At 39.1% G+C, this 12,161-nt stretch overlaps 1 protein-coding gene across 1 annotated transcript in view; it reads right to left on the minus strand.

Annotated features, from left to right (window-relative positions):
- Positions 1 to 10,726: 10,726 nt before the first annotated feature.
- LOC308645545 (zinc finger protein 124-like) overlaps positions 10,727 to 12,161 on the minus strand; it is a 29,240-nt gene continuing 27,805 nt past the window's right edge. Inside the window, exon 6 of the mRNA XM_081287754.1 lies at positions 10,727 to 10,964. Within this exon, the coding sequence (XP_081143880.1) occupies positions 10,900 to 10,964 (65 nt within the window). The 3' untranslated portion in view covers positions 10,727 to 10,899. The remainder of the gene's footprint in view (positions 10,965 to 12,161) is intronic.

Below are 12,161 nucleotides of genomic sequence, written 5' to 3' on the forward strand. Positions count from 1 at the left end.
GGAGGAGAGAGAGGAGAAAAAGAGGAAAGAAGGGAAAAAAAAGAATTAAAAAAAAAAGAAAAACAGAAGATGACCTTGATGGAAAAAAAATATTAAAAAAAAAAAAAAGATATACTGTGGAAGGGGGGAGAATCCCATAACTAACTGCTGAGGAGGGACCTGCTTTGGGGAGTAGGGGAAGGCCCAGGGAGTGGGGCAGGGGGCTGCTCATTCACTCTGGGGATTCGCCATGGACACTTCTCAACTGCGCAAGCTGTTCCCCATGTTTCCCTGCCCCACTTCACCCCCTTGGGGGCTGCTCAAGGGTAGGTGGGCATGGGTGGTAGGAGGTTTTTTTTTTTTACCCAGGGCTCTGGAAGGACACCAAACTGTTCTGCTTGTTACCTTCCCTCCATCTTCTCCCTGCCTTTCACAGTCCCTGCCTGCCTGCTCCTGTCCTGCCAGGTCTACCACCCACCCCACCCTCTTTCCGGCTCCCTGCCCCTCCAGATTGCCTGGTGATCTATTTTGTTTCCTTTTGTGTTTCTTTTTCTGTTTTGAGTGTCTTTCTTTGCAGGTTTCTGTAGCCGGAAGATCTCCCTTCGGCTCCCAGCGGCTCCAGTGTAAATTCCCCTTACCCCTGGGGAAATGCACTACCTTGTTTTGGGGGGTTTTGGGGTGTTTTTTGTTTTTCAGTTTTTTTGTTTTGTTTCCTTTGCCTTTTTTTCCCTTTTATTTGGAGGGAATGGAAGGAAGTGGGAACAGGGAGGTGGGAGGTGGATTTTGTTTATTTTTTTAGCTCATTTCCAGGGGGTAGGAATTTTTTTTAAATATGTGTCATGAATAAAGTTGTTTTTGAAAATAAAAAAATATATATTTAGCTGTAAGTGGACACAATACCTTTATTTTTATGTGCTGCTGAGGATCGAACCCAGTGCCTCACTTGTGCTAGGCAAGCGCTCTACCACTGAGCCACAGCCCAGCCCCACAAGTGGATATCACCTTTTCTTTCCGGATCAGGGGTGCTTTACCACTGAGTTGCATCCCCAGTCCTTTTTTTTTTTAAGACAGGTTTTGGGGGCTGGAGTTGTGGCTCAGCGGTAGAGCGCTCACCTAGCATGTGTGAGGCCCTGAGTTCGAGCCTCAGCACCACATATAAATAAATAAAATAAAGGTCCACTGATGTCACGTTCCTCACAACCAAAACACTCAGGGTCACTCCAGGGGAACTGGGCTGCCTGAAATAACCAAAGAGACAGAGATATATTTTACTTTGAGGTCCTGTGACAGCTCCTCTGACCTTAAGGGTCCGAAGAAAGAGAGTGAACAAGTGCGTGCTGAACCCTTTTATTAAGGAGAAGCCATTCAAATGAAGCAAGGGGTCAGGTTTGGGGGGCGGGTTAAGTCTAGCTTCGTGATGTCTGCCGTCAACAGGCTGACTTACATCTAGGAAGGCCATACCCAAAGGCAGAGCAAGAGAAGGGGACACACAAAGGGCGTTTCCATGGAACATTCTATCCCAAACAGGGTAAAGGGGTAATATTACAAAGGAACAGGTGAGTGTAGCTCAATCCATGGGGTGACACATCTATGTCTGAAGATGCGTCCTCAACCTTCAGGACTGGGGCAATGTCCAGGTCACAACAAGATGTAGTGACCAGTCAAAGCCTCTCCACTCAGGGAAGGAGAATGTGAATCAGAGTGGCCGCCTCCCACACATTGACAATAAAAAAAAGGGGGGTTTTGCTAAATTGCTGAGGCTAGTCTCAAACTTGCAATCCTCCTGCCTCAACTCCTGAATCACTGAGATTACAGGTGTGCAGACACCTATAACCCTAGTGACTGGGGAGGCTGGGGCAGGAGGACCACAAATTCAAGCCAGCCTCAGTAACTTAGTGAGACTGTCTCAAAATGAAAAGTAAAAAGGATTGGGAAGGTAGCTCAGTGGCAAGGTGCCTCTGGATTCCATCTCCAGTACCATAAATAAATAAATGTGTCCTTTCTCAACTGCGTGTCTTTAGCAACTTCACTGAAAATCACCTGATTATAGACATGTGAGTTTATTTCTAATTCCTCAGTTCTGTTCCACCGGTTTATGTGAGGTTTCTCTTTTTTATTTTTCTGTGGGGAATGGCGATTTAGGGTGCTGTACCACTGACCCACACCCCGGCCCTTTTTTATTTTTTTATTTTTAATTTTTAGACAGGGTCTAAGTTGCTGAGGCTGGTCTCAAATTTGTGCTCCTTCTGCCTCAGCCTCCCCCGTAGCTGGGGTTACAGGTCTGAGCTCTATCAAGCTGGATGATACTACCGTCTCTGATCTGAGCACTGTGATCTCTCTGTAAGCCAGCTCACGAGAAGCCTCTTGCTTTGTTCTTTTTGCCCAAGATTGCTTTGGCCATTAGGAGTTTTTGTTATTGTTGTTCCACATAAATTATAATATTCTTTTCTCTATTTACGCTCCGTTCCATGTGGAATGTAGATTCCCCTTACTACTTCAAGAGGAATTTACTGATCCTGGGATCGCTTCTGGTAGCTTGGATGTTTTATTACCTTTACCACTTAACTGTGTGTTATCACAAAACTATAAGCACTTGGACCACATGAAAGTGTTCCTTATCACATACTCAAATCCTACAATACTTTTTTTTTTGCTTGATTTTACATTTTGCATCTACAGAGACCGATATTAAGAGAAATCTGAAAATTTAGCGTCAAGACTACATTTTGGCTGGGTGTGGTGGCCCAAGCCTGTAATCCCAGCAGCTCGGGTGGTTGAAGCAGGAGGATCATATGTTCAAAGCCTCAGCAATTTAGCAAGTCTCTAAGCAACTCAGTGAGACCCTGTCTCTAAATAAAATACAAAAAGGGGCTGGGGGTGTATCTCAGTGGTTAAGTGCCCCTGGGTTCAATCCTCAGTACAAAAAAAAAAAAAAAAAAGCTACACTTTGTAGGCAATATGAAAAGTGATCTAGTCTTCCCTTACCCTTGTTTTGTATTCTGACAATCTACTTAAATATACTTACCTCATGCAACCCCTGTGGAAGATTTCTTTAAAAATTATTATATATGGGTTTTTTTGGGGGGAAGGGTTGTACCAGGGATTGAACTCAGAAATACTCAACCACTGAGCCACATCCCCAACTCTATTTCATATTTATTTAGAGACTGGGTCTCACTGAGTTGCTTATCATCTCACCTTTGCTGAGGCTGGTTTTGAACTCATGATTCTCCTGCCTCACCCTCCCGAGCTGCTGGGATGCCCAGCATCATATAGTTTTTAATGGATAACTAAGTCTACATATTTTAATGAACATAATTCATGGAAATCAATGTGTACTATAATAGAAAAAAGGATGGAATAACAAGAATTGTGAGACCACATCATACACATTACACAGAAGAGGAAGGCAATGATTTCTTAGCAAGGAAAATAAAATAAACCTTTTTCTCTACTGACCCTCTTAACTACAGTTTTTCCCAAAAGGAGGAATGTGATATCCAGTTCCTGACACACAGACCAGCAATGGACAAAACATCCCTTTTCAATAGCTCATTAATGACAACTGATGACAATTAAATAGCTCATAAGTGCCAATTAAACAGTGTAAAATTGAATCTATCATATTGCAAATACAATTCACCCACCCATGTATCAAAATGCAAAGATAATAGGAAAAAAAAAACACCCCACCAAGTCCCTGTAAATTGCTTAAATTCTTACAGAAACATTTCATTTCATGTTGTTGTTTTGGTACCAGGGAGTGAACCTAGGGTTGCTTAACCACTAAGTAACATCCTCAGCCCTTTTTGATATTTTACTTAGAGACAGGGTTTCACTGAGTTACTTAGAGCCTAAGTTGCTGGAGGCTGGCTTTGAAGTTGTGATCTTGCTGCCCCAGTCTCTAGAGCTGCTGGGATTACAGGTGTGTACCACCACACCCAGCTGAAACATTTCATTTAATGTTTCAAATTACTACATATCCAAGTTAAAAATGAGACACTGAAGAACAAAATATACTCAGAACTTTTGCATTTCTTTCTTGTAAATTCTTCATAGAATAAATACTTCAGTATTAATGAGGTTTTCTATATAACTTACATTTACAAAACTTCTCTCCAGTATGATTTCACATGACTTAAATTACTAGCTGACCTGGGAGGCTGAGACAGGAGGATCCCAAGTTCAAGGCCAACCTCAGCATTTAGTGAGACCCTGTCTCAAAAAATAGAAGGGTGGAGGATGTTCTCTGGTAAAGCATCCCTGGGTTCAATTCCCAGTGTAAAAACAAAACAAAACAAAACAACCAAACTTGTTAAAATGCATGGGGCCAGGTGGAGGACATCTGTAATCCCAGATATTCAAGGGAATGAGGAAGGAATATTGCAAGTTCAAGGCAGGCCTGGACAACTTGGTGAGATCCTATCTCAAAATTTAAAAAGTGCTTGGGATGTAGCTTAGTTGTGAAATGACTGGGTTGAAACCTTAGTACCCGCCCTCCAAAAATTAAAAAAAAAAAAATCCCACTTGGTAAAATGGAAAACTTTCCTTCACTTTTAAAAGGAAGTGCTTCAAAGCCATGTATAATCTTACATATATATTTGAAAAGATGTAGGATACCAGGTTTGACACATTGCATATATTCGTGGAGATTCTCACGACTGTGAATCTTTCATGGCTACAATTTGAACTGATGACAAGCCTTACTGCATTCTCACATCATAAGACATCTGTCCATTGGGCATTCCTTTCTCAGCTGAAGACTGCATGGCAGTGAAAGAATTCCCATGCTCCTCTCATAGGATTTCTCCAGTAGGAGTTATCTCATGAGTTGGAAAGAAACTGAGAATTTGAAGGCTTTCACATATTCCTTGTATTTATAGCACTTGCCTCCATTCTGGGTTGCTCTCATATTTCAAACAACTAAAACTTTACCACACTCTTTATATTCTCAATGTTTTTCTTCAGTGAGTCCTTTCATGCCTTAGAAATGGAGAAACTTATAAGTTTACATTTGTAAGGCTCTTCTCCATTAGGTACTATCACATATCTTCCAATATTTGCAAAGGACTCAAACACTTTCCCATATTCTGTACATTCATATTTCTCATTCATATTTCTTTTATGTACTTGGAAAGTACTCAAGTAAGGCTTTGCCATGATGGTTCCCTCCATAGTATAATCCTTTTATACACATGAAAAGAAAATGAGAAAACTCTTTCCCATGTGGCTTAACATAAATAGGGTTTCTCTTTCAGTATGGGTCCTTCTCATGGACTGGAACTGAACAAGCATTTGAACCCTTTCCCAAGTCCTTACATGCAAGGGTTTCTATCCAGTATGGGTCCTTTCATGGACTATAAAATATCAAGATTTTTTTTGAAAGCCTTCCTACATGGCTTACATTCATAGGGCTTCCCTCCAGTGTGAATCCTTTTATGTACAAGAATAAAAACTAGTGAAGGATTTTCTGTGCTGCTTACACACAAAGGGTTGCTCTCTAATGTGAATCCTTTTGGGTAGTTGAACTAAAACAAGTGGAAGTTTCCCACACTGCTTATATTCCTAGGGCTTCTCTCCATTGTGAATCCTTTTATGTACAAGAATAAAAACTAGTGAAGGATTTTCTGTGCTGCTTACACACAAAGGGTTGCTCTCTAATGTGAATCCTTTTGGGTAGTTGAACTAAAACAAGTGGAAGTTTCCCACACTGCTTATATTCCTAGGGCTTCTCTCCATTGTGAGTCCTTTCGTGGATTTGAAAAGAACTAGAACTTCTGAAGGCTTTCCCACATTCCTTACATTGCTAAGGTTTCTCTCCAGTGTGTGTCCTCTCATGCAATCGTAAAGAACTAAAATTGCAAAAGGCTTTCCCACATTGTTTACACTCATACGGTTTATCTCTAGTGTGAATTCTTTGGTGAACTCGAAAAGACCAAGAATCCTTGAAGGCTTTCCCACATTCATTACAGTCATAGGGTTTCTCCCCAGTGTGTGTCTTTTCATGGACACGGAAAGACCAAGAACTGCTATAAGCTTTCCCACACCGCTTACATTCATAGGGTTTCTCTCCAGTGTGAGTCCTTTCATGGATTCGAAAAGAACTAGAACTTCTGAAGGCTTTCCCACATTCCTTACACTGGTAGGGTTTTTCTCCAGTGTGCATCCTTTCATGCAATCGTAAAGAATTAGAATTGCGAAAGGCTTTCCCGCACTGCTTACATTCATAGGGTTTTTCTTTGCTGTGAGTCCTTTCATGGACTCGACAAGAAGAAGAAGCAACAAAGTCTTTCCCACATTGCTTACATTTATATGGTTTCTCTCCAGTGTGAGTCCTTTCATGGATTTGAAAGGAACTAGACCTTCCGAAGGATTTCCCACATTCCTTACATTGATAAGGTTTCTCTCCAGTGTGAGTCCTTTTATGCAACTGAAGAGGACTAAAATCGATGAAGGCTTTCCCACATTCCTTACATTCATAGGGTTTCTCTCCAGTGTGAATCCTTTCATGCACTCGAAGATACTTCACATCCTTGAAGGCTTTTCCACAGTGCTTACATTTATATGGTTTCTCTCCAGTGTGAGTCCTTTCATGGACTCGAATAGAACGAGAACTTCTGAAGGATTTCCCACATTCCTTACACTGATAAGGCTTTTCTCCAGTATGAGTCCTTTTGTGCAACCGAAGAGAACTACAATTGCTAAAGGTTTTTCCACATTCTTTACATTCATAAGTTTTCTCTCCAGTATGAGTCTTTTCATGGACATGAAAATACCAAGAATTGTTGTAGGCTTTCCCACACTGCTTACATTCATAGGGTTTCTTTCCAGTGTGAATCCATTCATGGATATGAAAAGAACTAGAAGTTCTGAAGCCTTTTCCACATTCCTTACACTCATAGGGTTTCTCTCCAGTGTGAATCCTTTCATGCACTTGTACATATCTCACATCTCTTAAAGCTTTCCCACATTGTTTACATTTATATGGTTTCTCTCCAGTGTGAATCCTTTCATGGACTCGAAAAGAACTACAACTTCTGAAGAATTTCCCACATTCCTTACACTGATAAGGTTTTTCTCTCATATGAATCCTTTCATGATTCAGAACTGATTTGGAAAATTTAAAAGCTTTCCCACAATATTTACATTTATAAGGTCCATCTCCAGTATGTTCTAACATGTCTCTTCCAACCTTTCCATGGGAATTGAACGCTTTTCCACAGCAGTGCTTACATTCATAGGGTTTCTCTCCAGTGTTAGTCCTTTCATGACTCAGAGCTGACCTATGATAGTAAAAGGCTTTCCCACAAAATTTGCATTTGTTAGGTCCATCTCCAGTGTGCAATATCATGTGTCTTCTTTGACTTTTATGAGAAGCAAATGATTTCCCACATTCCTTACAATCATACAGCTTCTCTGCAATTTGAGTCCTTTCATATATTTGAAAGGAGTAGTGATCAGTAAATGCTTTCTCATATAGCTTACAATGATACTGTTTTCCCCCATATTCCTGAGTCTCATACAGTTTGTATCTGGTATCATGAACCATATATCTATTAAGGGATGAAAGACACATGAAGGCTACTCCAGGCACACTGCAGTCATATGGCTTAACTCCATTAAAGCTTTGGTTCACATCAGGATTGAGAATATGGCTAAAGATTTCTCCACAGTGAAGATGCTCTTTACTTTCACAGGCTCGCTCTCCATCATTATTGCTGTGAAAGAGGAGAACTACATTACTGTTGGTTTGTAATATTAACAATTCTACCTTCACTATTATAAACTGGACAGATGTTTTTACTATTATTAGAGGAAGTGTAGGTTTTCTGCACTGTCCAAACTCTGTGAAAGTGAATGGACTGAATGTTTTGTAGGAGAGTTTGACCAAATTATTCAACAATATAGTGATTTTCATATAGGGAATTCCTATTATTGTTTCTGATTTGCAAAAACATTTACATCACATTTAAATACACATTTTGGTAAAAAAAAATTTTTATCAGTAAGTTTAAAGCTGAACTTTTTTTGTTGTTGTTTGCTTATTTTTAAAATTTATTGGCATACTACACTTCTCTCATATAATATCTCCTGAGACCACAATGGTATGAAACTAGAAATCAGTAAAAGGAAGAATCTTGGAAATTTCACAAATATACAGCAACTAAATAACATACTCCTGAACAATCCATGGATCAAGGAAAAAGGTAAAAGGGAAATGAAAATATCTTGAGACAAAGATGGAAACATAATGAACATCTGAAACTCATGGAATGAAGCCAAAGCAGCTCTTCAATGGATGCATAAAACAATAAATGCCAACTTGAAAAAATAAGAAAAAGCCCATATATAGTCAAATATTATGGATCAAAAAACTAGAAAGAAGAGAACAAGGTAAATGCAAAAGGAGCAGAAGGAAGGATACAATGAAGACCAAAATAATAAATCTAAATCAAACAAAGACCAGAAAAGATAGAGATAGAATCAGTAATAGTGAGAGTTGCTTTTATAAAAAACAAAAACAAACAAAAAAAACCCAAGGTGCTCTGGGAAAATGAGAAGATTCAAGTAAATAAAATAATAATAAAATGAAACCAGTCCAATAGACACCTCATAATTTTTTTAAGTTTATATGTGACTATTAGAAACAAATACATGCCCACCAATTGGATACCCAAGAGGAAAGGAATAAATTCCTAGAAATACACAATCTATCAAGAATGAGTCAGGAAAAACTAGAAAGCCTAAACAGACCATATACAACAAGAAACACTGAATAAGTAAACAAAAATCTACAAAGAAAGAGAAGCGCAAAGCCAGATGGATTCCAGGCTGAATTTAAACAAGCACTCCAAGAATTGATACTGAAGTTCTTCCCCAACATAGCACTAGGTGTAGTATTTCCAAAAATGTTTTAGGAGATCAGCATCCTAGTGATACCAAAGCCAAAGATATGAAAGAAGAGAAAACTGCAGGTCAAGGTGAGAAACACAAAGAAAGTCAATGAGCAGTGGCCCACACCTATAATCCCTGCAACTCAGGAGACTGAGCAGGAGGCAATTTCCAGGCCAGCTTCAGCAACTTTGACAGACCCTGCCTCAAAATAATTTAAAACAAAAACAAACAACAACAACAAAAAAAACCCCTGAGAATGTAGCTCAATGGTAAGGGCCCCTGGGATCAAGCTCCACTACAATAATAATAATAATAATAATAATAATAACAACAACAACAACTTAAAATAAATTTACCCAAGGATGTGAAACATCTATAGAATGAAAGCTATAAAACACTGAGGGAAAAAATTATAAATAAATAAAAAGCTAACTTGTATTCATGGATCAGGAAAATGAGTATTAAAATGTCCATACCACCCAAAACAATACATATTCAACGAGATCCTGATAAAAATCATAAATTCCACACAAAAATAGGAAATACAATACTAAAAAGTATTCAGAATCACAAAATACCCTAAACAACACAAAAAAAACTTCTGAGATGAATAAAGTTGAATTACCACCTTCCTATCACAAAAGCATTTTACCAAGTTATAATAATCAAGATGGTATTATATTTGTTTAAAAAAAGACACACAGTTGAGGCTGGAGTTGTAGCTCAATGGTAGAGCCCTTGCCTAGAATATGTGAGGCACTGAGTTTGATTCTCAGCACCATGTATAAATAAACTAATAAAATAAAGGTCCATCAACAACTAAAACAAGACACACAGCAGTCTAGTGGAATACAACACAGGGTCCAGAAATAGATCAGAACATATACTATCAACTAAGTTTGACCATAGCACCAAGAAGACACAAAGACAGCCTCCTCAAAGAGTACAGGAAAAGTGCCTTTCCACAAGCTGAAGAATGAAACTGAACCCCTATCTTACACAGTACACAAAATGAATTGAAAAATGGTCAAAACAATGAAAACTTATTATGAAGCAACCATAAGAGAGAACTTGGGAGAAAGTGCCTGGACAATGACTTGCATTGATTTTGTAGATACTACACCAAAAGCTCAGGTCACAAAAGCAAAACATAAATAAAAGGAGTTACATTAAATTAAAAACCTTCTGCTTCTGTCAAGCAACTACATGAAAACAGCATCTACCAATTTAGGAAAAAAACATTTAAAGCCATAATTAAGAAGTTATGTCTCTGTCCATTTTCTCTTACTGTCATAAAATACAGAAGTTGGGTTAGAAAAAGCGGCTTGGAAGTCCAGACGCCATTGTGCCACTAATCTGATGAGGGTCTATTGGCTGAATCATCACATATCATATGTCGTCACATGGTGGGAGAGCAATATGTGAGAGAAAGTGTGGAGAGAGGCATGAAAGAGAAGTGATGGGCATATGCAAAGGGCAAGACATGCAGGGTGCGATGGTGCACACCTATGATCCCAGAGGCTTGGGAGGCTGAGGTAGGAGAATCACAAGTTCCAGGCCAGTATGAAAAGGTGCTCCATGTCACAAATCATCAAGGAAATGGAAAGCAAACCCACTGTGAGATACCACCTCACACCTATTAGAATGGCTATTATAAGCTGAAAAGATAACCAACATCGGGGAAGATATGGAGTAAAGGAAACCTTATACATTGTTGTCAATGTACGTTGGTGCAGCCATTATGGAACACAATAGAAAGTTTTGTTAAGAAAAAACTAAAACTGTCACATAACTCAGCAATGCCGTTTTAAGGCATATACCCAAAGGAAATGAAATCAGCACCTTATAAAGACGTCTGCACCTCCACATGCATTGCAGCATCATTCACAACAGCCACGCTATGAAAACAAGCGTGAGGATCTCCTTAAGGAGATCCTTCCCTTGGCCACTGCAGGGATGAAATGACAGCACAGTATGCTAAGTGAAGTAAGCCAGACGCTGAAGGACAAGTTTGCATGACCTCACTTACATGGGAAATAGGTCAAGTACACCAAGATAGAGAATAGAAGAGTAGTTACCAGGGCCAGGAGCTGAGGGGAGACAATGGGAAGATGAAGAGCAGAGGACCAAAAAAAAAAAAAAAAAAAAAACAGATTGTGAGGCTGAATGAGGCCATAGATAGAATGCAGAATATGGGAAACCAGGTGCGGTGGCGCACACCTGTGATCCCAGTGGCTTGAGAGGCTGAGGCAGAAGAATTACAAGTTCAAAGCCTACATTAGCAACTTAGCAACACCCTATCTCTCAGTAAAATATAAAAAGGACTGGGAATGTAGCTCAGTGGGAGCACACCCCTGGTTCAATCCCCAGTATTAAAAAAATAATAATAATTAATTAATTTTTAAAAAAACAGGGTTGTATACTTGAATTTGTGTATACCTGAAATACACAACTTAATTTTTTAAGAGTAAGATTCATGAATGTGGGGTTTTTAAAAATTTTTTAGCATTTTTTTTTTTAGTTATTGGCGGACACAACATCTTTGTATGTGGTGCTGATGATCGAACCCAGGCCACACGCATGCCAGGCGAGCGCGCCACCGCTTGAGCCACATCCCTGGCCCCATGAATATGGTTTTAAAATATGATTTTCTATTTTGTAAATACTGAACATATATATCATGTCGAAGTACACATTTTTTGTTAAAAAATTCTCAGTATGGGCTGGGGTTATGGCTCAGTAGAACACTTGCCTAGCAAGTGGTCGATCCTTAGCATCACATGAAAAATAAATAAATAAAATTAAGTTTAAAAAATATTCTCAGTAAATAAATTTGATCTTTTTAATATCGTTTTCTTATTTTTAAAATTTCATGTTATCTAGATAGTGACAGATGCATGTACTCTTTGCCTACTGGTGAGGCTAAAGTAATTCAAAGCCAGCCTCAGCAATTAGCAAGAACACTGTCTCAGGAAGAAATCATGAACCAGAATTCTCTTGTGGGACATTGCTTTCACTTGGGAGTAAAATTACCTTAACTTTCCCTCAAAATTTCTGTAGCAATCTTCACAGTTCTTGTCTTGTAACAATTTTCCTAAAATGCAGAGACAGACAATCACCATGAGTTATTAGGATTACAGAAATGCGACTGACTAGCTTCCAGGTTCGGAATGGTTAGGACATGCCTGAATTGATACACCACGGTATTCCTCTTCCTTGTTCCCAATTGTGGAACAAAGTTCATGGGTAAGAAACACTTTTTCTTGGCAGCAGTGTAATTCAGTGGC

The sequence above is a fragment of the Spermophilus citellus genome (assembly GCF_964194105.1).
Source record: "Spermophilus citellus genome assembly, chromosome: 3".
Lineage (NCBI taxonomy): Eukaryota > Metazoa > Chordata > Mammalia > Rodentia > Sciuridae > Spermophilus > Spermophilus citellus.